The sequence below is a fragment of the Globicephala melas genome, chromosome 14 (assembly GCF_963455315.2).
Source record: "Globicephala melas chromosome 14, mGloMel1.2, whole genome shotgun sequence".
NCBI lineage: Eukaryota > Metazoa > Chordata > Mammalia > Artiodactyla > Delphinidae > Globicephala > Globicephala melas.
Genome location: NC_083327.1, coordinates 30,917,363 through 30,929,977, shown reverse-complemented (window position 1 = coordinate 30,929,977; position 12,615 = coordinate 30,917,363). Strand labels below are relative to the sequence as shown.

At 38.8% G+C, this 12,615-nt stretch overlaps 1 protein-coding gene across 2 annotated transcripts in view; it reads left to right on the top strand.

The window, feature by feature from the left end:
• Window positions 1–11,484, top strand: part of COQ3 (coenzyme Q3, methyltransferase) — a 31,100-nt gene extending 19,616 nt beyond the window's left edge. For both annotated transcript variants that reach the window (XM_060283385.1, XM_030882989.2), the window contains 3 exons: window positions 1,673–1,915; window positions 4,871–5,030; window positions 6,268–11,484. In XM_060283385.1, coding sequence (XP_060139368.1) covers window positions 1,673–1,915; window positions 4,871–5,030; window positions 6,268–6,488 — 624 coding nt within the window. In that variant the 3' untranslated portion in view covers window positions 6,489–11,484. The remainder of the gene's footprint in view (window positions 1–1,672; window positions 1,916–4,870; window positions 5,031–6,267) is intronic.
• The last annotated feature ends 1,131 nt before the right edge of the window (window positions 11,485–12,615 follow it).

Here is a 12,615-nt window from a genome sequence, read left to right as displayed (position 1 = left end):
CCTGGTCCGGGAGGATCCCACATGCCGCAGAGCGGCTGGGCCCGTGAGCCATGGCCGCTGGGCCTGTGTGTCCGGAGCCTGTGCTCCGCAACGGGAGAGGCCACAGCAGTGAGAGGCCCGCGTACCACAGGAAAAAAAAAAAAAAAAATCAAACAAATGAATATAACAAAACAGAAACAGATTCACAGATACAGAGAACAAACCAGTGGTTGCCAGTGGGGAGAAGGAAGGGGACAGGTGCAAGACATGGGTAGGAGGATTAAGAAGTACAAACTACTATGCATAAAATAAATAAGCAACAAGGATATATTGTACAGCACAGGGAAATATAGCCATTATTTTATAATAACTTTAAATGGAGTATAATCTATAAAAGTATTGAATTACTATGTTGTACACCTGAAACTAATATAATATTGTAAATCAACTATACTTCAATTAAAAAAAAAGCACTGGTCATTTGAATAGCTTTGGAAATTTTGTTGTCTCTTCTCTCCCAAGATATTAGGCAATTTCCACTGGTTTAAATGCACTGATATGCTGTCCTTTTGCACTTGTTTCAGTATCAAAACGTAACAGAATTTTGCCTGCTTTGGGGGCTCTCCCCTTCTTAGGTGCTCTAGAGTACTTCTCCCTGTGAACAATACTCGCTTTAGCTGACAGAATATTTATGCCCTACAGTTCTATTTTGTAATATCCTATCAACACAATAACTTTTTGTTCAAATGCTGCATCATAATCTTTGCTTGAAAGATATTTTAAGCAAACAGTACAGGATACAAATGTAAGTGAAGATACAATGGTGTGTGTTACTGTCAAGGTCATAACAGCCAAGTTTACAGTGAGGTTAACAGAGGCCTTTGATACATAGCTAAGTTTCCATATGCACAGAAAATGTGTTCTTCATATGGCAGTGCGCTGGTTTCTCTTGACATCAATTATAAAATTTCAGGAAATGTAAAATATGTGAAAATACATCCCTTAGAATCAAGAATATAAGGTGTATCAAATTGTAAATTAGTACACTTTTACTCTATGTGTTCTATGATCTTCTCCGTGTATTATTACAGATCTATGTCTCTAAAGTTAAAATAATTTGATTTATACTTTTAACTTATTAACTAAAGAGTTATAAAATAAATGCTATGTAGTTTTGATCAAAATAAAGGCTGTGTTTAAAAATTGGGCATGTCATGGGAAGTGACTGACTATAAAGGCTGAAAGAAGAATTAGCTACGAAGAATCGTTTTTAGTCAGTCACAAGAGAAACTATGGAGAAAAAAATGTGCTTCAGAGAATTTGAGTATTAGAAAATTTTGCTCTTTTTACAATGACATGTTACATTTATTGCACTTTAAATATGTTAATACTGTACTGTGTGCCTGTAAATATATCTAGAGAATGTAGACAAAAATTTCCTCACTATGCTTAAGCAGTTCCTGATAAGTTTTGTTGTTGTTGTGATTATTGTTCTCACTTTTAAGCTTTTTATTATGGAAATTATCAAACATGTACAAACTAGAGAAAATGGTATATTGAACTTTCGTGTACCCATAAATGATCTCCAGCAATTAACACCTCGTGCCTAATCTTGTCTCCTTTTTGAGAAGCTTTTTATTGCTAACGTGTGTTCTATTTTCTTCCTGAGGGTAATGATTTCTTATGCCATTAGCCTCTAGGGCGGCTTGGGGCTTCAGTTATTGGAATTGATCCTGTGGATGAGAACATTAAAACAGCACAGCACCATAAATCATTTGACCCAGTCCTGGATAAGAGGATAGAATACAGAGCATGTTCCCTGGAAAAGATTGTGGAAGAAACTGCAGAAACATTTGATGCTGTCGTAGCTTCTGAAGTTGTAGAACATGTGATTGATCTAGAAATGTTTATACAGTGCTGCTGTCAAGTGTTAAAAGTAAGACTTACAGAGTTTACTTATTTGTTTTTTCTTTTGAGTTTGTGTATGTATCCATAGCAATAAATGTTTTATAATACTTGAAACCAGGAAGACAGGATGAGGGGACAGCATCTCTACTGGAGATTACTTCTGCCTCTCAGCCTGCCCTCGATATCTGGGGTTTTCCAGATCTAGTATCTTGATGTCCAGGGATCTTGAAAAATGTTGGTGCTGAACACTGCAATACAAACAATAGATTTATAGTGGTGTTTTTCTTTGGTGTAGTCTGGATTAATTACCTAATAGGCATTGAATGACAATTACTAAGAAATTGACTTGGATTAATACTTGAAAATAAAAAACCATTATTAGCATAAATTGGTTAGCCAGCATTTGTTAAGTCACTCTGTATATGTGATATGTGTAACAGTTATCAGCTTATAAAAGAATACTTCATACAAATGATCTCATCAGATCTTACCTACAACCAGGTGAGGAAGGTAAGGCAGGCATTATGACCTCCTTTGACCCAATGAAGATCAGAATCTGAGGTGTCAGAGGTCACATGGTCTTTAAGTCAAAGGTCACTAGGCACTTAAGTAGGGCTTAAGGCTACATCTTTTTATCTGCTCAGCGGCATGTGGGATCTTTCTGGACCAGGGCTCGAACGTGTGTCCCCTGCATTGGCAGGCGGATTCTTAACCACTGCGCCACCAGGGAAGTCCCTACATTATTATGCTTATATAATTTGACACAGTCCTCTGAAGGTGGTTCCAAATTTTCTTTTAATAAATATTTCCAAAGTATTATTATTACTATATCAACTCTGTTGTTTATGTATTCAAGAGGTAACTCCCTAAGGTCAAGAGCTAAAAGAATTAAATGCTTAGCCTTTATCTAAATAGAGCTTTTAAAAAATACTTTTAAAATAATTTTAGATTTATAGAAGAGTTGGAAAGATAGTACACAGTGTTCCCACTGTGAAGGGTGGTGAAGGGTGCCCTTCACCCAGTATCCCCTACTGTTAACATTCTACATAATAAGGGTAGGAACTGGGGTGAGGCAGGTGTGGCAGAAAGTCAAAGGCGGCACTCGCTATTCTGTGCCAGTCCTGCATTTGCATGCCCCAGAGAGTGAGTGCCTCCTTGGATTCTGTGCCCTCAGTACCTCACTTGCCTCACCGTACTCCTAGCCCTGTATGTAGCCCATGGTATATTTCTCAAAACCACAAAATTAGTTGACATTATACTATTAACTACACTACAGACCCTGTTAAATTTCATTAGTGTTTCCACTAATGTCATTTTTCTGTTGTAGGATCCAATCCAGTATTCCATATTGCATTTAGTTGCCATATCTCCGTAGTCTTCTTCAATGTGTATAGTTTCTTGGTGGTGTTTCCTCTTAAAAACAAATTTTATTAGGTATACCTCCTATTTTCCAAGGAAAATTCCCTAATTATTTCTTTTTGAGTAGTGTCTCAGTCAGTGTGTATGGATGGAAGTTCTCACATATATTAGGGATACCGGCATCATGGAATTTAAAACTAATTTTTGCTTTAATGGAAAGACTATTTAAAAAAAAATGACCAATGCTCATCACTATTTCCTTAGAGTAAGATTTTATGAAACACAGATTAGATATTTATAAGTAATTTTTCCCTTAGCTCTACTGAGATATAATTGACACATAAGTGATTTTTTTTTTTTTTCGCGGTACGCGGACCTCTCACTGCTGTGGCCTCACCCGTTGCGGAGCACAGGCTCCGGACGCACAGGCTCAGCGGGCATGGCTCATGGGCCCAGCCGCTCCGCGGCATGTGGGATCTTCCCGGACCGGGGCACGAACCCGTGTTCCCTGCATCAGCAGGCGGACTCTCAACCACTGCGCCACCAGGAAGCCCACACATAAGTGATTTTTAATGAGATATTTTAGAATACTAGAGTTTTACAGAGAAAAGTTATAATGTGTAATGAAGTAGTGTCTGATATTTTAGTCTTAAGGGCACATCCCAATATTTCAGGGCCTTCTCTTATCATTTTTATTTTTGGTTTAGAGTGTTATTTGAGATATTTTCATACATATATATCTTAATATGATTATTTTGGAAGGGGTCTTAGGCATTTTATCTCCATCAGGTGCTAATGAGAATGTGTGGAAGAGACATTAATGTTCTTGCCATTTGTGGGAGTACATACAGGAAACACTATAAATATAGTCACTAAAAAGTGGCAGACTAAACAATCCCGTAAGTGGTTTGCATTCACTGAAGTTCTTATCTTGATCTCTTTATATTCTTTATACTAATGAAATCAAAACAAAACAAAACACTTTCATACCTTAATCATTAAGGCTTTTGTCAGAGAACACTTATTGGCCTTGCCAGCCTGCACAAACCATGGGGCAGTGTGCGCTGTACCAAACAAGTTAGGCAGACTTGGCACCCAAAAAGAAAGCAGTGTTGACACATTAAGACATCAGTGTGGACATGTAACAAGGAAGAGCAGCCGGATCTCATTTCTATATTTTTATTACAAATTATTTGATATGTACAAAAGAATGTATAAATAGAAACATAAATCATAGTAATGTATGATTTTAGGAGTTTGTTGTAAGCACTGTTGCATAAACTCAGTACACGCATCTGTAGTGGACTGCCCATAACAATGAACTTCCCGAGAGAAAAAAAACCTCTATTTTGGTAGATTATATTTTATTCACACTTGTGGGTTTGTTTTTTTTTTGACCACGCGGTGTGGGATCTCAGTTCCCTGACCAGGGATCGAACCTGTGCCCCCTGCACTGGGAGCACAGAGTCTTAACCACTGGACCCCCAGGGAAGTCCCCATACTTGTGTATCTTAACTGCACTTAAATTGTTTGGAAGGAAGGAGGAGGGTGGAGGAAGCCAAGCCTTTATCTAACTGTTACTCCTAACATTTAAAATTTTACTTCTACACATATTTTTTTTTAGCCTGGTGGTTCTTTATTCATTACTACAATCAACAAAACACAGCTGTCCTATGCCTTGGGAATTGTATTTTCAGAGCAGATTGCAGGTATTGTACCAAAAGGTACTCATACATGGGAGAAGTTTGTTTCACCTGAAAAGCTAGAGAGCATTCTGGAATCAAGTAAGTATTAAAATTTTTTCCAATTTCCAAGGCCTAACTGAACTTTTAATGTGCCTATAATTATTAATCACATTAACCTAGCACTTAATGAAATAGGCCACTATTCTTTGGATGTTGGTTTTCTCTCCTCAACTAGATCATAAACGCCTTGAAGTTAGGATTAAGTATTACATCCACTTTTCTCTCACCTATGGCACCTAACCCAGGGCCAAGCAAATCATAGATGATCAATGAATACTTTTTGGCTGTTTAGTCCTCACCTGTTTAAGGATGAGGTACAAATGTCTTTTAGTTACACATCCTCAGTTTGTCCTATTGAGGCCGTGCTTGAATCAGCTTATTTTACGTATTACTTCCTTCATAGTCAGATATATTTTGAACTTCCTTGTCATTTTTTTTTTTTTTTTTTTTTTTTTTGCCGTATGCGGGTCTCTCACTGTTGCGGCCTCTCCCGTTGCGGAGCACAGGCTCCGGACGCGCAGGCTCAGTAGTTGTGGCTCACGGGCCTAGCCCCTCCACAGCATGTGGGATCTTCCCGGACCGGGGCACGAACCCGTGTCCCCTGCATCGGCAGGCGGACTCTCAACCACTGCGCCACCAGGGGAGCCCGTCACTTTTTATGTAGTGTTTTATGCTAGTTATAGCATGCCTTATAGTACGGTTATTTTAGTGTTCTTAACCTCTTTCTGGCTTGAAGGCAAGACTGTCTCCTTTTTGTGCTCCCCACAGTGCCTAGCTCTGCTTTACACCTTGTGAGCACTTGATTTACCTGTTGAATTCCTGTCAAGTAATAACACTTGTCAGTTCATTTATTTGGCATTTGGTATTCCTCTTAGGCTCACGTGTGTCTCATGCTTTTTGTTCATGTAATAGTATATCAATAAACTTGATTTTACTTGGAATATTATCTGTCCAATGAAATGTGGCAATTTCTTCTCTGCAAGTAACTTTTTTGAAAATAGAGTAGAAAAAATATTTTAAAGATGATTGGAACAGTCAGTTGTTGGCCGGTATTTTCTAAAAACAGCTAACATTTATTGAGTATTTACCAAATCCCAAATACCGTGCTAGAGTTTATGTTCTGCTGCAGTAAAGAATGAGCTGTACATGGCTACAAAGTATTTGTGCCTATTGAGTTAGGAATCCTTTTTTAATTTGGAGAGTTGCATGAGACTCTTGGCATGTGGAAGGTAAATATTTATTAAATATGCTCTGTCTGATATTTTTTTTTTCTCAGACGGTCTGTCAGTTCAAACTGTGGCAGGAATGCTCTACAACCCCTTCTCAGGTTACTGGCATTGGAGTAAAAACACCAGCCTTAATTATGCAGCTCATGCCATGAAATCCAGCATACAGGAACACCCAGCTCCTGCCGAGTTTGCTTTAAAGGAGGAAACAGAAGAGCTCCGAATTGAAACCTCCACCAACTCAGGTGTGCATGAAGAGCTGAAGAAATGAATTGTTTCTAAGGACTGTAGTAAAATGGCTTGAAAGTCTGATGTTTACAAATACACAAAATATACCATTTGTCTTTTTTTTTTTTTTTTTTTTGGTACGCGGGCCTCTCACCGCTGTGGCCTCTCCCGTTGCGGAGCACAGGCTCCGGACGCGCAGGCTCAGCGGCCATGGCTAACGGGCCCAGCCGCCCCGTGGCATGTGGGATTCTCCCAGACCGGGGCACGAACCTGTGTCCCCTGCCTTGGCAGGTGGACTCTCTACCACTGCGCCACCAGGGAAGCCCACCATCTGTCTTTTGAGACGGGATCATAAAGAAAAGAAAGTCAATAGAAAGGGCTAAAACCTTAGAAAAAAGCTTTTGTTGTTTCATCTAATAGCTACCTTCAAGGGATTAGTCTATGGATTAAAAAAAGTTTTGATGAGGTGTTATGTGATCTAGGAGTTTAAGTTTCTCAGCCTTTGTTATATAAATAGGGTATACATATTTCACTTCATCTTACAGATTATATGATATTTTTCCCGCATGTATGCACATACATATATACTGTAATGTTTTAATTTAAGTAAATTTGTATCATCTAGGTTCTTCTTTATTTGGTTTTAGTTAAAGGCAGTTATGCTTCTGACTGGTTTTATTTTATACCACTTATATTTAGGAAGATAAAATGTCTTTTTTCCTTTAAATTTTGGTTTTTGGAAAGCAAATTGATTGTTAAATATATACTGGGTTTGGTCAAACATTAGAATCAAGAAATTCAGATTATGTTGGACATTTTTCTCTGTACAGTTCTATAAATGTTTTGTGGTGCCTTTTTTAAGTAGAAAAGATTTTTGAACTCAATTTAAGAGTTTAGTTACGGAAATTTTCTTTTTCGGCTAACATTTTGTAATTAGAGGGACTGACTTGAAATATACTTTCACGCCTCTTGAAGTATGTGATTTTTTTGGCTTTTCTGAAAGTCCAGAATGTATAAGGACTTTGATAGAGGGTGTTGACCAAATATGAGAAATATAGGTTGAACACCTGTGACTCATATAGAAAGGCAGCTTTTACTTTCTAGCCTTTCTCACCATTTTTTTTTTTTTTTTTTGGCTGCACCCCACTGGACCGCCGGGAATTCCCTAGCCTTTCTCACTTTTAAGCTCATAAGCTTTCAGTATTTCTTTGTCAATGCCTGTTGGATTGGGCTCACCACGCAAACAATTCCCAACCATCTTAGCTTATCATTTGCATTCCAGGGAGGAAACTGAAATTTAAAGGGTTAAAAGAAATTTTAACTTCAGTTGCTAATGTCTAATTAGGACACTAAAAATCAGGAGTTCCCACTGGGTTTCATTTAAAAGTTTGATTCTTAGTCTGAATTCTAGTAGTTTTGTTATTAAAGCAAAGCTTCTTCATTCTATCTGTTGGGAAAAAAGAAAAGTGTTGGTATTAATCTAAATGGAAAACCAGAAACTGTAAAACTCTTAGAAGAAAACATAGGTGGAATACTCTGACATAAATTGTAGCAATGTATTTTTGTTTTTTTTTTTGGTCTCCTCAAGCAAAGGAAACAAAAGCAAAAATAAATGAATGGAACCCAATTAAACTTAAAAACTTTTGCACAGCAAAGAAAACCAACAACAAAACAAAAAGACAACGTACTGAATGGGAAAAAGTATTTGCAAATGATATGATTGATAAGGGGTTAATATCCAAAATATATAAACAGCTCATACAACTCAACATCAAAAAAACAACCAGATTAAAAGATAGACAAGGCTTCCCTGGTGGCACAGTGGTTGAAAGTCCGCCTGCCGATGCAGGGGAAACGGGTTCGTGCCCCGGTCTGGGAAGATTCCACATGCTGCAGAGCGGCTGGGCCCGTGAGCCATGGCCGCTGAGCCTGTGCATCCGGAGCCTGTGCTCTGCAACGGGAGAGGCCACAACAGTGAGAGGCCCGTGTACTGCAAAAAAAAAAAAAAAAAGATAGATGACCTGAATAGACATTTTTCCAAAGAAGATGTACAGATGGCCAACAGGCACATGAAAAGATGCTCAACATCGCTAATCACCAGGGAAATGCAAATCAAAACCACAATGAGGTATCAACTCTCATCTGTCAGAATTGCTATCATCAAAAAGTCTACAAATAACAAGTGTTGGCAAGAATGTGGACAAAAGAGAACCCTTGTACACTGTTGGTGGGCATGTGAATTGGTGCAGCCCCTACAGAAAACAGTATGGAGATTCCTCAAAAAACTAAAAATAGAACTACCATATGACCCAGCAAGTCCACTCCTGAGTATTTATCCAAACAAAACAAAAACAAAAATACTAATTCAAAAAGATATGTGCACCCCAACGTTCATAGCAGCACTATTTACAATTGCCAAGATATGGAGGCAACCTAACTGTCCATCAACAGATGAATGGATAAAGATGTTATTTATATATATGTATTGGGTTGGGCAAAAAGTTCGTTCAGGTTTTTCCACCCGAACAGTTTTTTTTTTGCCACCCTAATACACACACACACACACACACACACACACACACACACACACACACACAGACAATGGAATACTACTCAGCCACAAAAAAGAATGAAATTTTGCCATTTGCAACAACATGGATATTGTTGGAGGGTCTTAGATGCTAAGTGAAATAAGACAGAAAGATAAGGTGAAGGGGCAAGATACAAGAGATACAAACTACTATGAATAAAATAAACTACAAGGATATATTGTACAGGGACTTTCCTGGTGGCACAGTGGTTAAGAATCCGCCTGCCAATGCAGGGGAGGTGGGTTCGATTCCTGGTCCAGAAAGATCCCACAGGCCGTGGAACAGTTAAGCCCGTGCACCACACCTACTGAGCCTGCGCTCTAGAGCCCGTGCACCGCAACTACAAAAGCTGGCAAACCTGGAGCCCGTGCTCTGCAACAAGAGAAGCCATTGAAATGAGAAGCGCGTGCACCGAAACGAAGAGTAGCCCTTCCTCACCACAACTAGAGAAAGCCCGTGCACAGCAGCGAAAACCCAATGCAGCCAAAAATAAATTAAAAAGTTAAAAAAAAAACGATTAATCTAAGGACTGTGTAATGAAATTGATTAAAAAGCAGCCCCCAAAGGGCATTTATTTTAGAAAGAACACTCTTTCAATTATTAAAAATATACATTGTTAAGTGATGGAAATTCAGTATGATTCAGTAATAGCCCCATTAGGTAGGGACTACCGTCCACTCCATTTCACAGAGATGTTAAATGTATTCAGCCTCTCACAAGTAGTAAGATGCAGACCCAGGCAGTCTGATTGCTGAGCTTGTGCACGTCACCACTTTGATACTTGTACCTAGTATCTGTACCATCATATGGTCATCGTGGTAGAATAACCACACACAACTGGATTATTATCACGTATGTGAATTGTCTGTATGCAAGGTAGCACCTTCAAAAGCATTTAAATCAAACAGCATCACAAAATCTAGAGTCTGGGCTATTTGCCTCAGTTCTCTTAGAGCTTCATTGCCTTTCTATGACTGTAACAATTACATGCTACTGATGGCAACTTAATAAAATGCTTTAAAGACCCCAAATAAAATTATAGCCTTACTTTCTATTATAGTTACAGGTTTTACTATTGTATTAATTATAAATTGAAGAGAAGTATTGAATTCAAGTACTACACAACAAAAATATCTCGGTCAAGCAAAAAAGTAAAAAATTTTGACATCATTTGAAATGTCTTTTTGACGTGTGCTAGGGACACTCAACGAGGGCTTCTGTGCTACCGTTGACCTGGAATACACAATATTGAGAGGCATCAAGTAAAGATTTAGAGAGACTGCTCGGTAACGAGGCATAGGAGTAAGTCATGCTTACTGGAAATATTTTTTAAACCTGGATTGGCAAGGTCCCTGCAATTCTGTAAAACATATTTGTATAATTACAGGCTTACAGACATTGATCCAAAAATCTACGAATCCTAAGAAAATGTCAATGGAGAAATAAAGACGGAAACGAAACCAAATGAAAGTGTTAGAACAGTCAACACATAATTGCTTTTATTAACTTACAATGCGACTCTATTAGAAGGGAGATTCTTACTTGACTATTACTAATGAGATGCAAATGACATGCAAGTCTTCTCTGTATCAAAAAAAAAAAAAAAAAAAAAGCCAAAAATCCTGACACTGATGGTTTGCATGAAAATCAAGCAAAAGAATTTATTGTGAGATCAATAAACCTCTTGTATCCCAGCAAGAAAAGGATGCAGCACATATAAACGAGCCACTGTCTAGGAACTAAAAGCCACCAGTTGGAGCCAAAGGAAGAAAATATGTTCTCAAGATGATGTGAACAGATCTGAGAATGGGGGTGGAGAGTTACAAAGTAAATATGGACACGAGATGTTTCCACTCTGATAGATTTGATTTTGTTTCCCGTTGATAGATGGGACCCAACAGACATAAAGTCACCGACATCATGTAAGATCTGCACATGTCTTTCTGACTCTAAAACAGGCTCTGTATCTGGGGTCCTGATATAGGCTTCTGAGGTTCTAGGAGGCCCCTGAAATAGGGAACAAAGTTTTGCGTGTGTGTGTATTTTTCTGCCGAGAATGTCCCATAGCTTTCATCAGAGTCTCAAAAGTTTCATGATCCCCAAAAAAGGTTAAAGGAGACTATAGCTAAAGTACTGCAGTAGGGAAATATAGTCTTTACTTGACAGAATATGTCAGGAAAAGAAAAATACGGTCACTCTGTCTTCTGCTTATATTTTGTAAAAGTGAACATGAAGGGTGTCACTAGCTGTGAAAGGTGAAAACTGGATCATGATTTAAATTGCCTCTTTTTGGTCATTCTTTTGATATTAAATTGAAGAGACATTCTGGGATTCCGTTTTTAGACTTAGTTTTGTCAGGATGGGATGGTAGAAGTCTAGATTAATTAACAATCAGATTTATGCAACGTTTAAAGAATTTCAACTCATTAAAAAAAAGGATTGATTTTATTATTTATGTATTTATTTATTTTTTGGTCGCGCCCTTGGCAGTGAAAGCACAGAGTCCTAACCACTGGACCGCCAGGGAATTCCCAAAAGATTTATTTTAAATAGAGATAAATAGTTGGATTAGCCACCTAGGTAGCAGGCTAGGTGGGTGGATGGATGAGAAATACGCAACCCAATGTTATCAAAGAGCCTAAGGGAACTGCCTTGTGCGGTGGGATGTCCCAGCAGCTCTCCTCATCTTCATCTGCCCCCATCCTCACACACACCACCAGGTAGCACCCAGACTCACCGCATAGTAACGAGGGCTCTGCGCTCTCAGGCCTCTGGTTGTTTACCTGAGCACCCACAGACCTGGCAGTTTTGCTCTCGTTTTTCCCTGAGAACCAATCAATGGATGCTGAACCTTAACTCTTCCAGAGGCAAATCTCTCCGTGCTCTTGAGATGACATCTTCCTCTGAGATCAATCAGTTCAGGCCCAGGTGACTGGCACTCTACAGACCTGCTGGGGCCAAATGTTTTTGACACTTTTGTAGCCTTATAAGGATCCCTGCAATCCCTAGTCGTTGCCCAAGATTCAGACACCCACACTGATTCTTTTCTATAATCTCTCCCTAAGACTGTTTCTTGAATTTGTCTTCCCTGACTCAACCTCCCACTTCTCCCTTCTACACTTTTCTGCTGTGACCTCTATAAGCACCAGTTCATGATTTATCAACTACCCTACTTCTCAAGTCTGCCTTGAAGTTTCCTTTACTTTCTACCTTAACTGAAACCTGGCTTTCCTCTGAGGATTTGATTTCACCTGCAGCCATTCTGAGAGGAAGTTTCATATTGTCTATGAACCTCAGAGTTGCGAGATGGGATTTGAGTCCTTTTCACTCACTGCCATTACTCTTTTTTCTTTTTTTCTGCTTTTTAAAAATTCTTTTACAGAGGTGGGCTCATACTACATATGAGGTTTTATAAATGTACTGTTTCAAATTTATTTATTTATTTTAGGCCCCGCCATGTGGCATGTGGCACCTGGTTCCCTGACCAGGGGTTAAACCCGCACACCCTGCATTGGGAGTGCAGAGTGTTAACCGCTGGACCATCAGGAAAGTCCCATTACTCTTTTTTTTAATATTTAT